Source organism: Canis lupus, chromosome 20, assembly GCF_011100685.1.
Source record: "Canis lupus familiaris isolate Mischka breed German Shepherd chromosome 20, alternate assembly UU_Cfam_GSD_1.0, whole genome shotgun sequence".
NCBI lineage: Eukaryota > Metazoa > Chordata > Mammalia > Carnivora > Canidae > Canis > Canis lupus.
In genome coordinates this window covers 41,981,146-41,999,180 of record NC_049241.1, presented here as the reverse complement: position 1 = coordinate 41,999,180, position 18,035 = coordinate 41,981,146, and the positions used below count along the sequence as shown (strand labels likewise).

The window sequence follows — 18,035 nt, the reverse complement described above, 5'->3', positions numbered from 1 at the left end:
ATCACCAGAAAGTTTTGTGTGGACAAATGTCAGTTTTTATGTATCAGATATGAGGATGAAGGTAAATCTATTAATCAAAAATACAATTAAAAATGGGAACTTCAGGAGTTTCCTCATCAGAAGCAATTCAGAGGGAGGGGTTTGGACTTGTTGGGACTCTGAAGTCCATCTCAACTTTTATCAATTCTGTCTCAGTTCTTTTTTTTTTTTTTTTTTTTTTAGATTTTACTTATTTATTCATGAGAGGCACACACACAGAGAGAGAGAGAGGCAGAGACACAGGCAGAGGGAGAAGCAGACTCCATGCAGGGAGCCCAATGTGGGACTCAATCCTGGGTCTCCAGAATCATGCCCTGGGCCGAAGGCAGGTGCTAAACCGCTGAGCCACCCAGGGATCCCCAACTTGGTTCTTTTTTTTTTTTTTTAAGATTTATTTATTTATTTACTTACTTACTTACTTATTCATGATAAATAGACATAGAGAGAGAGAGAGAGAAGAAGGCTCCATGCTGGGAGCCCGACGGGGGACTCAATCCCGGGACTCCAGGATCATGCCCTGGGCCAAAGGCAGGCGCTAAACAGCTGAGCCACCCAGGGATCTCCCCGTCTTGGTTCCTAAAGGATGTTTAGAGACAGGGTCAAGTTGTAGCAAGGTGGGACAGAGAGGGGCAGGCCAGTGAAGACAAGCATGTTCCACTTACTTTGTTGTCATCTCCGTATTTGATCATCTCATGAGCAAAGTCATCGGTGGGTTTGACACGGACGAATGCGTGAACTTTTTTCCTAGTACCCATTCTAGCTAAAAAGAAGAGAACAGTGCAACTTTCAGTGGTCATCATCAAGTGACAAGGGGAGATATCATACATTAAGATCAGAACAGAGTGAGATGCAGTCTGTGTTTTCCTATCCCACAGACAGCCAGTCTTCCTTTTTACCCCTTAGCATGTCAGTGCTCTATCCACAGGACACTGCTCTCAACATGTATAGGCACTTCCTACTTTACAGGCTGACTCATCAATTCCCACCAATGGCTCCCTAAGAGACAAATATACAAGACAAAAAGAATGCTCCCTTTAGTGGTCTATATAATCTTAGATGTATTATTCCCTAAAAATGTTCTGTAACTGAGTCCATTCATGCTTTGCCTCATTCGTTATATTTTTCTCAAAAATTTTAAAAATTGGAGGTGCCTGGGCAGCTCAGTCGGTTAAAGGTCTGACTCTTGGTTTTGGCTCAGGTCATGATTTCAGGGTCATGAGGAGCCCCATGACTGCCTACACAGCTCAGAGTCTGCTTGAAATTCTTTCCCTCTCCCTCTGCTTGCATGCTTGCTCACTCTCTCAAATAAATAAAATCAGGGCAGCCCGGGTGGCTCAGGGGTTTAGCACCACATTTGGTCCAGGGCGTGGTCCTAGGGACCTGGGATTGAGTCCCACATCGGGCTCCCTGCATGGAGCCTGCTTCTCCCTCTCTGTGTCTCTGCCTCTCTCTGTGTGTGTCTCTCATGAGTAAACAAGTAAAATATTTTTTTAAAAATCATTTAACAGGGGATCCCTGGGTGGCTCAGCGCTTTGGCGCCTGCCTTTGGTCCAGGGCGCAATCCTGGAGTCCCGGGATCGAGTCCTGCATGGGTCTCCCAGCGTGGAGCCTGCTTCTCCCTCCTCCTGTGTCTCTGCCTCTTTCTCTCTCTCTCTATGTCTATCATAAATAAGTAGATCTTTTAAAATAAAAAAAAATCATTTAACATTCTTTTTAAAAATTGAATTGCATAACCAAATGATAATAAATCTCATATTTTATTGGATATTAGTCTCATTGGTGAAATCATAAGAGGCCCTCTCCTAAGAGAGCCTGTGTAAAAATATTTAATACTAATTAGACAGAAAATTTTGGTTCCAGCACTGACATAGAGTGGAGAAGCAAAGAGGGTTATTAAACAGAAGGAATGACTATGCTATGTTTATTGCTTTGAGGGGAATTTAAAACTAAGCTCTTCAGGTGCCTTTTATACAATGAGAATAAAAAAATTAAGTATTGAGAGAGAATGTCAAGAGCTCTAAGGAAAGCTAAGGGAAAAAATCAATCTGTAATCATCATCAATTGTATTAAACCTATTTAAGTATACTAGAAAACAAGAAAAAGTCTATGAAAATATATTTAACCTCATTGTTTGAAACTATTGGGGAAATACAAAACGTATTTGTATTTAACAAAATACAATTTTAAATTGTTCAGAGAGGAAACATTTCTAATTTTACATATAAGTTTCCCTAATATCCTATATATTGGCAAATTGAATTTAAATAAAATATTTTTAAAAATAAGTTTCCCAAATATCAATCTAATATTTTTTCTTTCCTTTTCTTTTTTTAAGATTTTATTTATTTATTTATTCGTGAGAGACAGAGAGAGAGAGAGAGAGAGAGAGGCAGAGACACAAGGTAGACAGGGAAGCAGGCTCCATGCTCCAGGATCCCGCAAAATATTTTTAAAAAACTAATTGTTAAGACATTTACTGTAAAGAAAAAGTCATGCATGACAGGGATTTCTTCTCCAAATTACAGTTAATTATTTTACTTTTTAAAAAAGCACATTAAACAAAGAATATTAACATTTTACGTGTTATTATCTAACAACATTACATGAATGTTACCTCATAAAAATGACTGCAGATTTCAAAAATATTAATGTTCCTCTACGTCTAAATACAACTTGCAATGACCATTAGATTTCCTATTATAATCATATTGTCATCAATCGTATTAAGTATCTCTATAGAAACAAATTAAAGGGATCCCTGGGTGGCGCAGCGGTTTAGCGCCTGCCTTTGGCCCAGGGCGTGATCCTGGAGACCCGGGATCGAATCCCACATCAGGCTTCCAGTGCATGGAGCCTGCTTCTCCCTCTGCCTGTGTCTCTGCCTCTCTCTCTCTCTCTCTGTGACTATCATACATAAATAAATTAAAAAAAAATTAAAAAAAAAGAAACAAATTAAATAGACAGTTCCTGCCCTTTATTTACAGTTTCAATGACATTGACAAGTGAAACCCTAACCATTACAAGCCCTTCAGATGTCAAATCAAATAAGCAAACATGTCACTTTCATATTTGTCTACTGTAGAGCTGTGTCCACTTGTTACATTCCCTAAGTAATTATTTCACGAAGTCTTTTCACAGCCATTATGGGAACATTCAGACTTTTTGATTTTTAGAAAAATGAGTCTGAAAGGTATTCAGGTGATCAAGGATGATGGCTTATCCAATTTCAGTTCTAAAATTTTTGTCTGCAAAATTGAACTTAAATACAAAGCCACAGATAGCTCTAACATGGATCCCAAACTGAGGAAATTGAAGAGAAAATCTTAATTCCAAATTCACTTTGATCTAGGCTATTGGGAAGTTGCGAGTGGCGGAAGGTGTGTTTTGACTCAAGCAAATTTACCATCAATCTCTAAAGTTCTGGGAACCATTGCTCACACCAGTCTGAGGGCCCAACCTCCCACCCTAGATGCCCTCCAAAAGAAATCAGCCCAGATGGCAGGTGCCCAGGCCTCACTCCTGGAAGCCCCCATCCACTCAGCACAGGAATGGTACAGAAAAGCTCAAGCATTGCCCTCCCCTCCAGAGTGGGGCCTGCAATTTGCCAGCACACACATGCAGACCCCTATCTTCCCAAGGCCCACCCCATGCTCACATCCATGGCTCCAAGTATGCCAGGAGCTATACCCACTAAGGCAAGCCTTCTCTAATTTTTTTTAAGATTTTTTTAAAAGATTTTATGTATTTATTCATGATAGAGAGAGAGAGAGAGAGAGAGAGAGGCAGAGACACAGGCAGAGGGAGAAAGAAGCGGTTCCATGCAGGGAGCCCGATGAGGGCCTCGACCCTGGGACTCCAGGATCGCACCCTGGGCCAAAGGCAGGCGCCAAACCGCTGAGCCACCCAGGGATCCCCAAGATTTTATTTTTTTAAGTAATCTCTACACCCAACATGGGGCTTGAGCTCACAACCCTAATATCAAAAGTCACACGCTCTACCAACTGAGCAAGCCAGGCGCTCCCCCGCAAGCCTTCACTATTAAGTCCTCCTGTAAGGCTGCGATTCAGCAGGCACTAAACACCCAGACATTTAGAGACCCCATGCCATCTTGCACTTACTGAAATAACGCTTGTTATCATTCTTACGCCGCATCATTTGAGTGGGTTTCCGCTCCCAAATTAAATTACAAGTTGCTTGAGGGATACAACTGTGCTTTATCTCTTTTGAATCCCCGCTCAATGTCAAGAACAGTACCCAGCACAGAGCAGGAACTCTGGAAATGGTGGTTGGTAGTGATGGTCATGGCTGGAAGTCAGAGGGTGGCTGAATCTCCACATGAGGGTCCATCTTCGGTCACTACTGAGAGAGTCCCAAGGGGCATATGTCACTCCCTGTCACATCACCTCCAGTCCCTGAGTCCACAGCCCTTCCAAGAGGACACTAAGTTTCCAGGTACCACTTGCAAAAAAGCCATATTCAGTCCCTCACCATGCCCTCTCTTTTAGCACGGTTTTTCCCTGCCAGGACCTTGGGGGGAATGCTCTTCTCTCATGGCCGCCGCCCTTATATAGTTCTGCTGTAAGTAAGTGGACGTCTGAGTGGCCACCAGGAGACTTCTCTGAGAGGCTCGTGGTTTCCTTATTGTTTGAAGGGTGAGAATGAACAGAATTGCTACCAAGTACCTCTGAGGGCTGGATAAAAGGAGAAGGAGCATCTGCTGGGACAAGTCCCTCCCTACCTTGCAGCGCTCCTGCCCAGGCCAGGTGCTCTCATAGGGAATCCTCACAGCTATCAGAGCGGCGGCAGCGTCTGAACCCCAAACAGAGTTCAAACGCAGCCGGCCTCGATTCCAGGCAGAACTGGCCTTCTCCCCTTTCCTCACCCAACATACCGGACCCTTGCGTGGAGCGCGGGAGGCAATGGGCCTTGGGGCCATTCTTGTCCTTCTCTGGTGCGGTTTCTTCATCTGCAAAGCGAGTGGCTCGACCTGGCGATCCCCAAGCCCCCTCCAGTTCGAAAACTGACGAGTACGGAAGGGTCCAGAAGACCTCCGGTCCCCCACTTCGCGCCCTCTCAACCTCCGCACCGACGCAGAGCCCTCGTGGGACCGAAGAACGTTAGATTCGAAGACCCTACGCCCCAGGCAGCCCGCAAGCGCGCCCACGATGCCGCGCCCTCTCCTCCGCTCCAGTTTCCCGGGTCAGCGAGCCAAGCAGGGGGACTTGATGGAGCGGTGTTCGGATGGCAGCCGCTGCCCGCCGCCTCGGCGTAAACTCCCTCTCCAGCCTCGCTTCTCCCCACCCGGGCGGCGCGTGGCCCAGGATCCCCGGTGTGGAGGCAGTGGCCCGCCAGCTGCTGGACCGCTACCTGTGCAGCGACCGCAACCCCGCACTCGCGGCTGCAGAACTGTGTACAGAGGCGCCATGGCAACCGGACGTTTCCGCCGATGCCGGAAGTGTCAGGGTAGTGGCGGAAATGAAGTCCGCGGCCCTGAGTCGGGATACGAGTACGGTCAGGTCTGGATCGGGAAGACGGGAGATGGGACCGGCTAATCCAGAAAGACTGAGGCAGCTGCAGGCGCAAAAGCACGGTCGGGAAAGCGAGGGAACGAAGGCTGCGCTCGCACCAGGAAGCGGGGCAGCGGCACTTCCGGCGCAGAGCGGTAGGAGACTACGGCGGCCGCGCAGGGCCCCCCGCGTCCAGCCGGGCGTTCCTGGCGCGCTCCGCGCGGCCTCGTCCTGCCCCGTTTAGTATCGAGCCGGCCGGCCACGCCTGCGCAGTCGCGGCGGCCGGGGAAGATGGTGGAGGACGGCGCGGAGGAGCTGGAGGACCTGGTGCACTTCTCCGTGTCCGAGTTGCCTAGTCGGGGCTACGGCGTCATGGAGGAGATCCGGCGGCAAGGCAAGCTGTGCGACGTGACGCTCAAGGTACGGAGCGCTGGGCAGCGTGGGGCTGAGGGATAAGGAAAGAGGGGCGGGGGGAGAGGGGGGGGAGAGAGGTCTAGCGGGCAGAGCGATGGGGCGAGGAGGTTGGAGGGAGACCAAGTAGGGGAGAGACAGGTGCCAAGTGGGAGCGGGGGATTGGGGCTGAGTGGGGCGACGGGCGGGGACAGCCTCTCCGCCCTTAGAAGGACAGGCTGGGAGGTGCGCGGCTCAGGCCCTCGGGGTGGGAGACGTCGAGGTGCCCGCCTGCCTTTCCTATCACACAGACGGTAGAAAATGGACTTACAGCCCCTCTGGAGAGGAGGGGACGGTGGCCGCCTCTACATTCTGATGGGCACCCGTGAAGCACCTTCTCTTGTCACCGTAGACATTTCTTTGTGCCCCTCCAAGTTAGCTGTGCCGTTGTAAGGCGCAGGCTTCTCCTTAGGTCATTGCTTGCCCTTGCTAGTTAGATTACTACCTTGTCTCTTAAGAGCTTTTAAAATCAGACCTGGATGTCTCTGCAGGTGGGCATCCACTCTGCCCCGCAGTGGAAGGTGCACCATCCTCACTACCTCCGCAAAGGTCTTCTGCGTGGGGAGAGGCATCCCTTAACCACCTGTTCCCTACTGGCATCCTGGGCCCAGGAGCCAGCCTTGCTCCCCTGCTTTGCATCCATTCCTGCCGGAGAGACATACTGTGCTGCTCCTTGGCCCAACTCCTGAGCCCTCAGGGGCCCTCCAGGTGGAAAGGTGCTGCTGTGAACTGTGTGTTGCCTATTGGGCTTTGGCTGGAAGGCTCTCAGCATCTGTGGAGGACCACGTATAATATATGTGCACATGCAGAGATCTTTTTGCCCTGCTTATTTTCTACAGAATTAAGGAACGCCCCCCCCCCCCCCCCCCGCCTTGAGTCAGACCTCTGGATACAGGAGAGTAGAATGGCTAAGAGTGTGAAGATAGAAGGATTTGGATTAAAATCCTGGTTGTAACCTTGGGCAAGTTACTTAATCTCTCTAAGCATCAGTCCTCCAAAGGTAAAAACAGGGGTGATTTCTAACTCCTGGTATTAGTGTGAGAATTCAGTGAGGAAATTTGTGGTATTCTTTGCATGATGCCTGGCTTAGGTTTTTCATCCTCCGAAGGAGGTTGGGTTTTCCAAGAGAGGAGTGAAGTGGCCTGAGAGGAAAAAGGATGGAAAAAAGGATCTTTAGCGGGGGACCAAGGGGTTTGAGATAGATGAACTAAATAAAGGACGCAGAGGAGGTAAATGTAAATGAGAGATTTTCATCTGTGTTGATTACATGGTAGAAGATGTCGAGGCTGCTAGAGGTTTGTAAGAAGAATGATCTGCTTGTGGCAATAAGACTTGGGGTGAGTAGAGACTGGTGAAAAGCAGTAATAGGGGAGAATTTGGAGGTTAAGATTTAGGCTGTAAGGGTGAGCCGGGTAAAGCTCGTGAGACACAGAAGCAAGAGGGTATAATGGAGTGGGACAGGTACAGATATCGCTATATAAATTGAAGCAATGTGTTTTGTCTCTGCATTTAATGCAATACAGAATATAACAACTCTTCATCATAACAGTGCTTTTTTTTCATTCATAGGGACAAGAAAGTTATCAGAGGTAGTTCCATCGATAATGTCAGTCTAAATTGCTGTGTTAGTTTCAAGCATCTGGGACATAAGGACTAGCACGAAGGCACAGGGCAGAGCTGGAGAGGACCTAGAGTGTTTGTTTCATTGGTTTTCTAGCTCTTTCAAGGTACAGCCTGAGGAGTAGCTCTTGGCCGTGTGATGGTGAGGGCCGGGGAGAAGCCCAACAAACCAGGCTTTCCTTCATTTCACTCCCCTGCACTAGAGCTGCTCTGTGATATCTGTTTTGGTCTTTCTCAGGATGGAGTCTTTCCTGAAACTTCTGATGTTTCTGGACTGTCTTCCAAATACATACTGAAAAATCAGTTGGACGCTTTTTGTTGTGGGATGGATTTATTGACTAGTGGGCCTCCTTGCAGGGCAGGGCTTCTCAGTCTTAAGCAGCTATTAAAATTACCTGGTGGCCTGTTCGCACACCAGGTAATGGTGGACCTCACCCCAGAATTTTTTTATTTTTTTTTATTTTTTTTATTTTTTTTTTTTTCCAGAATTTTTTTATTCAGTGCGTCTGGCATGGGCCCGAGAATTTACATTTCTGACAAATTTTCCAGGGGTGCTACTACTCCTGGCCTGGCGTTACATTCTGAGAGCCAAAGCTGTAGGGTGATGGACCTGCCCTTTTCAATGCAATATGTGCAGAGTCCATGGACCTTCATTCAGGCTTCTGCGTGAGTAGAATGAGCTTGGCTGTTATTCTAGGAACCTCCTGATGGGAGGAGCCTGGGGGCTCTTGCTTCCACCTGCAGACTTTCACTTAATCCCCCAAAATGGTGCCACTTCTTTGTCTTCAGTGGTTGGTTCCCTTTATGCCCAAGTCTGGAGTCTCTAATTCATCCTGTCCAGATGATAAACCTCCAGTCTTCTGCTGGAGTGGTGACGGAAAAGTTGCCTACCTAGGGGAGGGGGCCAGTACTGCTTGATTTCAGCCTCCCTTATGCTCACATCTTCAGAGGAAACCTGAATCTCCAGCAGTTGAGATTTAGCAGAGACTCTGCAGTGGCTTGCCATGTGCAGCACTCAGTGTTCAGTTGAGCCAGTTTATTCATCTTCCAAAGTTTGCTGATATTTTTTATCTGCTCTCTCTCTCTTTCAGCTTTTTTTTTCCTTGGGAGCTTTGCTGTTCCTTGATTGTCAGTTTGAGAGATGATATAGCACAGATTCAAGCCAGACTGCCTGGGTTTGAATCCTGACTCTGCCACTTACTAGTTTTGGAAACTTGGGCAAGTTACTTAAACTACCTGGGGACTCAGTTCCTTCATCTGTAAAATGGACATCATCACCTACCTAATAAGAGTGTTAGGGATTCCATTAGTTAATGCGCTTAAAGTAATCATGTTGTAAATGCTCAGCTTACAGCAGAGATTTATGAACAGTGATGTCATTATGAATGATAACGATGGGGTTTCTAGAGAGGAGAAATAAATGAGTATGTTTAACCTGCCATTTTGAATTTGTTTTAGCTTCTAATGAATTCTGGATGATTTTATCTAAACATAATGTTCATTGTCTTAACAGAGTTTGCAGACCACTACTCTGTTTCAGTAGCCTGCATTTTACAGATGAGAACCCAAACCCAGAGGACGGGACTTGTTCAAAGTCACAGATTGAGTTAGGCAGAGCTAGAATTAGAGACTGAACTTCTGGTTTCTGTTTTCCTGGTTAAAATGTTCTTTCGTGCTCTCCTGGTGCCTCTTCTATCACTGACAGTGACGCACCCGATTCTATCTGCTACCATGTGATTTAATCTACCTCAAGTCACTTGTACTCATTCTTACCAACAGGTCATCTTTTCTATCTTCCCGAGCTTTAGGGAGTGTGTGATAGTGTTAGCAGGTATGATGCATTCTCAAAATTCACTTCCAACTCTCCAACCTTACTTAATTTTGTTTTTGGAAATAATTGAAATTTAAATTTCTTGGCACCTATTGGATTATTAAGAAGAGGTAGAACAGAAAGGGTAATGATATTGGATTTTTAAAATCCTATTCTATGTCTGTGTTGACTCGAACCTTTTTTTAAAAACTGAAAATGATGAACCCCCTCCCCAGAAAAATGCAACATATTTAACATACACGTAAAATTTTGCACTCAGGCAATTCCCCTGGGGCCCATCTCTGGCTCATAGGTTATGAATCCAGCTGGGTATTGTTCTTCTAACAGAAAAAGCCCAAAAAAGCCTTGGTCTGGGTAGAGAGGTTTGCATCTGTTGAGACTCTCATCCCCTTTTGCCAACAGCCAGTTTCCTCTCCTTTCCTGTGGGCTACCAGTTGCCCAGTGCTCAGGCCGCATCTGTCAGGTTCCCCTGGGTCCAGTGAGTTGAGCAGACTCCCCAGATTCAGTGAGTGTTCACCATAGTTTGTTATTCATAAGATCTAGACCCAGCGCTTAAACATTGTTCTGTTCTCTCCTTACCTACTCCTTTTTCTTTATTTGTGAGAGCAAAATGGGATCACCAGACTTGCATATTATTCACTGACCCATAAGCTTAGGAGAGGAGCTTCCTTCTCGCTCTGTTTTGCAACCACTAATGAATGGTTTTTCATTGATTTGCTGGCATCAATCTTCTACCATTTTCCTAAGGCCCCTGCTAAGGTTTGAACCCAGATCTGAGAATTTATCCTCCAGAAGGAAACGTCTTTTCCATGGGTAAAAGGCACAGTATTCGAATATTTCCTTTTGACCCACTAAATCCAGGTACACAGTTCTCATTGAAGCTGGCTTCAAGAGCCACACATTTGAGTCTGAAATATTGCCTCATTTGCTCCCACACTGATTTGGTGACGAAAGAGTGTGTGGAAAGGATATCAGGAAGTGAAGTAAGGACTTGTTGATGCATGCCTTTTTTATGTTATATGTGGCATAGTGAGTTACACAGGTTAATTATAGAGCTAGGAGAATCCTATGAAAAGGAGCCATAGAGGTTGTCTATCAGAGCGATTCATTTTAAATATTAAAAAAACCCTGAGGCTTAGGGATATTAAGGGATTGCCCAAGGCACAAAGCTATATTTTCTGGGATCCAGCATTGCTTTTTATTGGTGGTGGAAGGAATGCTTTTGCATCCTCTTTCAGATTACTCACCTGCTCTGCTGCTGTTATGAAGCAGAATAGGGAATGCCATATGCAGTCTCATTTTCTTTTTCTTTTTAAAGATTTTATTTATTTATATGATAGCAGCACGCAAGCCCAAGCAGGGGGAGCAGTAGAGAGGGGGGAGAAACAGAGTTCCTGCTGAGCAGGGAGCTAAGCGTGGGGCTCAATCCCAGGATCCTGGGATCATGACCTGAGCTGAAGGCAGATGCTTAGTGGACTGAGCCACCCAGGTGCCCCCGCAGTGTCATTTTCGAGTATGGAGGACAGCGATGTATATGTCCGGTTGCAACACCATTGCTCTATTTCAGGAGAGAAAAAAGATATGGGTTTAAAATAAAAAAAAAAAAAGATGCCAGTTTTATTTGCTAGCCTTTTGAATTCTGGACTCTTGATTTTGAAATGGCACTGCATTGAAAAACTTGTGCTTCTGAATATTGTTCATTCTCAGAGTTTTCTACTGACTTTTCTGAGGCATTTGTGTTTGTTTCCAGGCTTGCCTCTTTTGAGTGAACAATTAGACCCAAGAGGAAGAATGTGCTTCTTGAGAGCACGTGAGCACTTGCACTTGGGATATGAATTCATGTTCATCAAACAGTTAGTTTTGCTCTTTCTTCTTCAAGTTATGTTGTGGGTAATGCTGTTACATTTGAACACCAGTCAGAGGATGAAAGAGCTTGTGGCTGCCCGATGTGTGGGTAGGGAAAGGGAGTTGGGAGCATCCTGAAAAATCAGTTACCACCCAAGCAGCATTCATGGGGTTCGCCGTGATGCTTCTGCATGAGTTTAAGAAGCCTGTGTTCAGGGATGATTCCTATAGCAGGCAGTTCGATGGAAAATGGGATCACATTTGTCTAAAGGTGTGTTCCTCGCCTCTTCTAAATTATCAGTCTGGTACCTCCCGTCCTACTTTTGATTTGCTGAGTGTGGGCATTCCTATTGTCTCTTTGGTAGAGAGCCAGCCAGTTTCCCCACAGTTTAGGAAGGCCTCTTCCACATGAACAGCTGACCAAATCACCACTCATTTCCAGCTTGGGAGAAGAGAAGGAACCAAGATGTGTGAACCAGGAGTTGGCAAGCATTTTCTGTAAAGAGCCAGATAGTAAATATTTTAGGGTTTGTGGGTCATACAGTTTCAGTTGCAACTGCTCAACTCTGATGTTGTGGCACCAAAGCAGCCGTACATAACTCATACATGAATGAGTATGGCTTTGTCCCATTAAAACTTGATCTACAAAAATAAGTTTAGGCCAAACCCGTTGGCTGTGGCTGGCAGACCCCTGTTGTATAGTGATATGGCCTTTGTAAAGTTCAAGGCTTTTGTTGTAGGTTACACTTCTTTTACAGCCCCAGCATATACTTCTGTTGTTCCAATACAGTATCTAGCAGGTGGAAGCATCTCTTGTTAAAGAGTACAGATGGACCAGAAGTGAAGAACTTTCTTTTTCCAGCTCACTGCAGGTGATCATAGGACTATCCTGGTTGATGACTGAATAACTGACAAAGGAGAAGTTACTGTTAAATTTTGCATCTCATCTTTAAAGTCTTTTAGCTCTGCTGGAGCTTGAAGGAGACTATTTCCAAAACGTTAACTAAAGACACCATGCTCCCTTTCTGTCTCAGTTGAAGCTGAGGATGCTTAGCTGCTTGCAGAATGGCAGGCCAGAGGAGACCGTGTTGGCTCCTGTGTTCCAGTGGACCTGACTGGCTGTGTTCAGGGCCGTGAAGGTAAGGGCCAGAATTGGGGCTTATGGCAGGCACGGTAGATAGTTCACAAATGGCCCAATATCTCTGGGCAGAGTGTGCAGCAATTCTGATCAGAACACAAAAATGTTTTTCAAAAAATGAGCTCAAGGGTAGATATTTATATATATTCATAGGAGAATTACTCACAACAGCCAAAAGATGGAAGCAACCCAAGGTGTACCAATTTTGACTGGATGAACAAAATAGTACCCCATTTTGTTGAAATACATATAATAGAATATTATGCAGTCTTAAAAATGAAAGAAATTTGGGGTGCCTGGCTGGCTCAGTCAGTAGAGCATGTGACACTTGATCTCAGGGTCATGAGTTCAAGCCCCACATTGGGTGAGGAGCCTACTTAATTGAAAAAAAAAAAAAGAAAAAGGAAATTCTGACACCTGCTACAACATGGATAAACCTTAAAGACTTTATATATTGAGTGAAATAAGCCAGTCACAAAGGAACAGATGGTATGTGATTCCACTGAAATGAAGTAACCAGAGTACACAAAGAAAGTAGAATGGTGGTTACTCAGGGACTGGGAGGAGGAGGGAATGGGCAGTTAGTGTTTAGTGGGGATGGAGTTTTAGTTTGGGAAGATAAAAAAGTTCTGGAGATAGATAGTGGGGATAATGGTACAGCAATGTGTGGGATCCCTGGGTGGCGCAGCGGTTTGGCGCCTGCCTTTGGCCCAGGGCGCGATTCTGGAGACCCGGGATCGAATCCCACATCGGGCTCCCGGTGCATGGAGCCTGCTTCTCCCTCTGCCTGTGTCTCTGCCTCTCTCTCTCTCTGTAACTATCATAAATAAATAAAAATTAAAAAAAAATTTTTAAAAAAATGGTACAGCAATGTGAATATACTTAATGCCACTGAACTATACACTTAAAAATGGTTAAAATGGTAAATTTTATGTTACATATGTTACCACAATTTTTTTAAAAAGCTAATAAGCTCAAGATGGGCAAGCGAGATTGCTCATAGTGCTTTGATTGCAAAGACCCTAAAAACAGAAGCTGGCTCTGTGTCCAAACCCACTGATGAGAAACATGGGATACCAAGGAGTAATCTTCCCCTGTTCTTTCGCTTTTGTAGTGTGCTGCTTCAGCTGTTGAGAGCCAAATTTTGTCAGCTCAGCCCTGTAGCCGCACTTCTAATGATCACTTAAAAGGAATTGATTTCTAAGAGTCACATAATATTTAAACGATGGACACATGTCATGAGCTTATTTTTCCTGTGCTGATTTGTAAAATCTAAACGTCCTGTAACCTTGACAGAGCTGTCCTGAGGACCAGCAAAACACACTAATGCTAAAATGTCTTTCAAGTAAAAGTTTGTTGGTGTATTCTGTGAATTATAAATGGCTTTCAAAAATCTATTTGTTTTGCTTATTTTGCTCCTAAATACTAGAGCTGCATTTCATGTTGATCCTTACGCTAAATAGTGTCTCAAATGAAAGCTCTTTCCCTCCTAAACCATCACTGCTTTTGTTCATAGATGGCACACCATCCATGTATTCAGGATGGAAACTCTGGAATTGGCTTCAGTTCATCCTGTATTTTGTGACATTTATCACAATGACAATGATGTAATTATTTACACTATCATAACTCCATGAGAGCAGGAACTATGACTGATTTATTCACTGACATGTCTATATAACAGGCACTTACTTAGTAAGCCGCTGTTGTAATTTGGATCCTCTTAATCTTTTTCCTAACCCAGGATTTCTTGAATAGTATATTGAGAGAATTCTTATAGACACTTGAGGGGATGGTCCTTGTACAGCTATTGGACTGTTTTTCCCCAGGCTCAGGTCCAACCCTGTAGTTCTCTGGTTCTGAGTGGCTTCCCATTTCATGCTTATTCAACAATATCCTCAGCAGATAGGTCAGCACCTTCCTCATGCCAAGCACTATTCCATGTGCTGGACACACGGCCGTGAGCAGGGTAAGGCACCCCCTCTGAGTAGAGGGGTAGGGGGTACAGAGGCAGACAATAAACAAATATGTATAAAATGTCCAGTGATGATAAGTGCTAGGAAGGAAAATAAAGCAGGACAAGAAGACTGATAGAGTGTTGTTTTTGTTAGACCAGAACCAGCCTCTGTACATAGAGATCTGAATGAAATGAGAGAATGACCCATGAGCGTATCTGAGGGAAAGTATTGTAGGTAGAGGGAATAGTAAGCACAGAACCTTGAGGCAGGAGCATGCTTGGTATTTTGGGAAGCACCACAGAGCTGGTGTGATAAGAACAGAGTGACCTAGGAGAAAAATGGAAGGACATGAGGTTGGAGGGATCCACTCCCAGGCCCAGCACAGTTTGAGTGGCCCAGTGAATACTTGTTGAATGAGTGAATGAATGAATGAATGAAGGTAGACAGTTATTACTCGTGTATTTGTTTATGAGTGGACAATCAGGGCACAGTGTTCAGGACACACATGAGAAAGGTAGGGTGCGTTTTCCGGAGTTCGTGAAGAGAGCACAGGATTTCACCTGGACTTTTCACAGGAGACATGATGCTAATGCCCAGAGCAAGAGAGGCCAGTTCTGGCTTGTCCTTGAAACGACTTTTATTTTTCTGCACTACAGAGAGTAGAGACTTGCCGGGGAAGCAGGAAGTAGACCAGGGCTGTTCAGCTCTTGGTGGTTTAAGAGGTGCTCCTACTCGTGTTGGAAAAAAGCTTGGAAAAAAGCTTGTCTTTTTTCCCCTTTTGTAGGCTCTCCCTTTAAGTCAGCAAGACATCTGGGGAGAGCCACCTGAATGGTGGGAGTGCAGGAGCAGCAGCAGGTGGTGGCTGGTTTTCAGGAAGGATTAAAGGAAAGGCCTATGATTTAACTGCATCTCTGATTATTCTAAGCTGCTCACAGAAATCCGTCACTGCATCTGTGAGACGTGAGACAGCTTAAGCCTGTCCTGGTGGTGCTGACTACCAGTCCTGGTGGACTTTTCTAGGACCACCAGCAGTGTTCTTGATAATCAGGATCCTGCAGACGAGGCACCTCTCTGTTCTCCCCTAGTTGCCTCCAGGATCCTCCTGCTGGCTGTCTTCATGACCTGTGTTCTCTTTTGAGCCTTTGCTGTAGCATTCCTTTGGCTTGGAGTATTGCTCACATCTGCCAGCAATCTTACCCGTGCTCCAAGGCTCCTTTCATATATATTTGTTTTCTCAGAGGGAAAGAAGTGGCCAGACACTCCTTCCTCTGTTCTCCTAAGGCACTTTGCACTGTGTCTGTTCAGCATTGTCTTGTCACAAGCTGCACGCCTGTATGTTTCTACGAAGCGGACCCGAGCCATCTTTTGCTGCCCTGTTAACGAACGGTGTGGGGTGTGTGAAATCCATCTCTCTGAGTCTTCTCATATCCCTCCTGGTTTAGTCAATCTTTCCCTCTTCCTTTGTACCTTACCCCTCATTACTGAGAATTACTTAGAATATTTTAGAATATCCTTAAAAAAAAAAGGATATTGTCCTTGCTTCCATGTAGCCTGAGAGCCTGTTTGGAATACAGACTCTCTGGACCCACGTTAGACCCACTGAACCAGAATCTGTTGATTTTTACACTTTGTGCACATGAAGATTCCAGAAACATTGCCTTCACACTTTGCACCTACTCCCCTTACCATACTGAACACAGTATAGATAGCTTGCGTGTTCATTCTTCCCATCCAGATGTTAATCTCCTGTGACTTGTGAAGCATCCATTCATTATCCAGCACAGTTCTTGGCGTATTTCAGGTGTTCAAAAGTGCTTGCTGTATTGTCCAAAAGGGCCCCTGATATTGTGTGTGAGACGCTCTTTCAGTCAGCATAATAATGAGGTGTATAACTGTGCGTGGAGCATTGCTAGGTCATGAGGCACCCTGTTGTGCAGTGGGGATCAGCCCCTATCTTTGGCCTTTAAAGATCGGTGGAGGAGATGGATACCCATAATTAATTATGAGAGAAAGCAGGGTGTGATAAATTCTGTAACAGCACAGCTATGACCAGAGGTCTAAGGGAACACTAGAGGAATGGCAGTTATTTCCAGTTCACAGGATTTGTGATGGTTTCATGGAGAGGCTAGTGTCTGATTGGTGCCTTGAAGGATGAATAGGACTTTGACAGGCAGACACTGTGGGAGGAGGCATTCCAGGCTGAGGAGAGCCTGTTCAAGGGCCCAAGCATGAAAGTGCACAGACAGGATGTTTCTGGAACAAGTAAGAGATTGAGGTGGGAGGTATGACTGGAGAGGTGGGTAAATGTACCCTGAACTCTCTGAGTTCTCATGGTGTGGAGTCTGGACTGGTAAGGAACATCTGAAAGTCACATGTTGTTGGTACAGTTAGATGTTCAGTGGTTTCGGTGGAATCTGCCCTCCTGTCGTCTTCCTTTCTTCTCACATTCTACCTTGCTGGACATGGATGAGAGGTAGGGGGAGGCCTTAGTGTGGGCTGGGACAGGCCTTGAATGTTCTCGCTGGCTCTTCACTGGCTCTTTATGAGACCATGACCCACATCTTTTTTTAGTCCTGGCTGGTCAGCCACTTCCTCCCTCTCCCCCTTCCGGAGTCACTTACGCAGCAGGGCCCCCTAAAGCAGAGAGATCTAAAGCTCCATCAATAGAAGGTTTCACACAGCGTGCTTTAAAATGCCATCAAAACTCCAGACTGAACCCAGTATGTTTTATTATACTTGCTGTCTGCTTCTCAACCCCATGGGTTTGTGAGACTAATCATTTCTGCTTTTGGAGGGATGGACTAGCTTTCCTCAGCCCATGTTGTGGGCCGGGGGCAGGCCATCCAAAATTCAAGATGAAAGAACACTCCACTTTCCTTACACGCCATCTTGATGGAAATGCACCTGAACAAGGCAACCACAATGTGGCTTATTTCTTCTACTGTTGGGAATGCACAGTTAGCCTGGACACCAAGTCCTTCTCAAGACATCCCTAAGCCTTACCATCTTTTTCTTGAGTCTCTTACTTCAGCTAACTGAATTTCCAGAGAAGGTTAGATAGTAGCTCTCTTGATGCTTTCAGTGTCTTCCCCCTACCAGCTCTAGCAGTACTGAGCCAGAAGATCAAGCTTAAAAAAAAGAGATGGAACTCATCAGAAGTTGTTAATTTGTTTGTATCTCAGATGAAAGACTGAGAGCTATCTCTTAGATGAAATGGGCTCTAGGTTTCATTAAATAGACTTGGCAATGACGTACTGTGTTAAGTGCTAGGACATATCCTTTCCTTTCTGTAGGAAAAACATACATTCTGGTTGGGGAGGCATTCATTAGGGACAGTATAATATATGCTACAAAGTATGCTGGAGTCTTGTACCAGGTGCTACAGGATGGCAAGCAGACTGCCTGGAAGTCTGGGAAGCCCCTCAGAAGAGGAGCATTTGAGCTGGGTTTACATGGATAAGCAGTAAATCACCAGGCAGAAAAATAAGATATAAGGATCCAAGGAGAGGAAATAGGGTGATTTGGGGGAATTGACCAACAACCAAAAAGAAAGGCATGGTAGGGGATAAAGCTGATTGGGGTAGATAGAAGCCAGTTTAGGTTTTGGATCTGACTTGTAGGCAGTGGGGAAGCCCATCAAGGTGGGG

General features: G+C 45.4%; 2 protein-coding genes across 13 annotated transcripts in view; one reads left to right on the top strand and one right to left on the bottom strand.

The window, feature by feature from the left end:
* Positions 1-5,665, bottom strand: part of KIF9 (kinesin family member 9) — a 53,039-nt gene extending 47,374 nt beyond the window's left edge. For 2 of the 9 annotated variants that reach the window (XM_038566619.1, XM_038566624.1), the window contains exons 1-3: positions 4,931-5,663; positions 4,158-4,398; positions 702-799 (exon numbers count right to left, since the gene is read on the bottom strand). In XM_038566619.1, coding sequence (XP_038422547.1) covers positions 702-799; positions 4,158-4,194 — 135 coding nt within the window. In that variant the 5' untranslated portion in view covers positions 4,195-4,398; positions 4,931-5,663. Of the gene's footprint in view, positions 1-701; positions 800-4,157; positions 4,399-4,930 lie in introns of all 9 variants that reach the window. The other 7 variants (XM_038566621.1, XM_038566622.1, XM_038566623.1 and 4 more) reach the window with 6 other exon arrangements.
* A 47-nt stretch (positions 5,666-5,712) lies between these two features.
* The window catches only part of KLHL18 (kelch like family member 18), a 55,721-nt gene continuing 43,398 nt past the window's right edge, over positions 5,713-18,035 (top strand). The window contains exons 1-2 of one of the 4 annotated variants that reach the window (XM_038566627.1): positions 5,827-5,966; positions 12,327-12,431. Coding sequence is in view for 2 of the 4 variants with exons in the window: in XM_038566625.1 (XP_038422553.1) it covers positions 5,838-5,966 (129 nt within the window). In the remaining 2 variants the exon portion in view is untranslated. Of the gene's footprint in view, positions 5,967-12,326; positions 12,432-18,035 lie in introns of all 4 variants that reach the window. The other 3 variants (XM_038566625.1, XM_038566626.1, XM_038566629.1) reach the window with 3 other exon arrangements.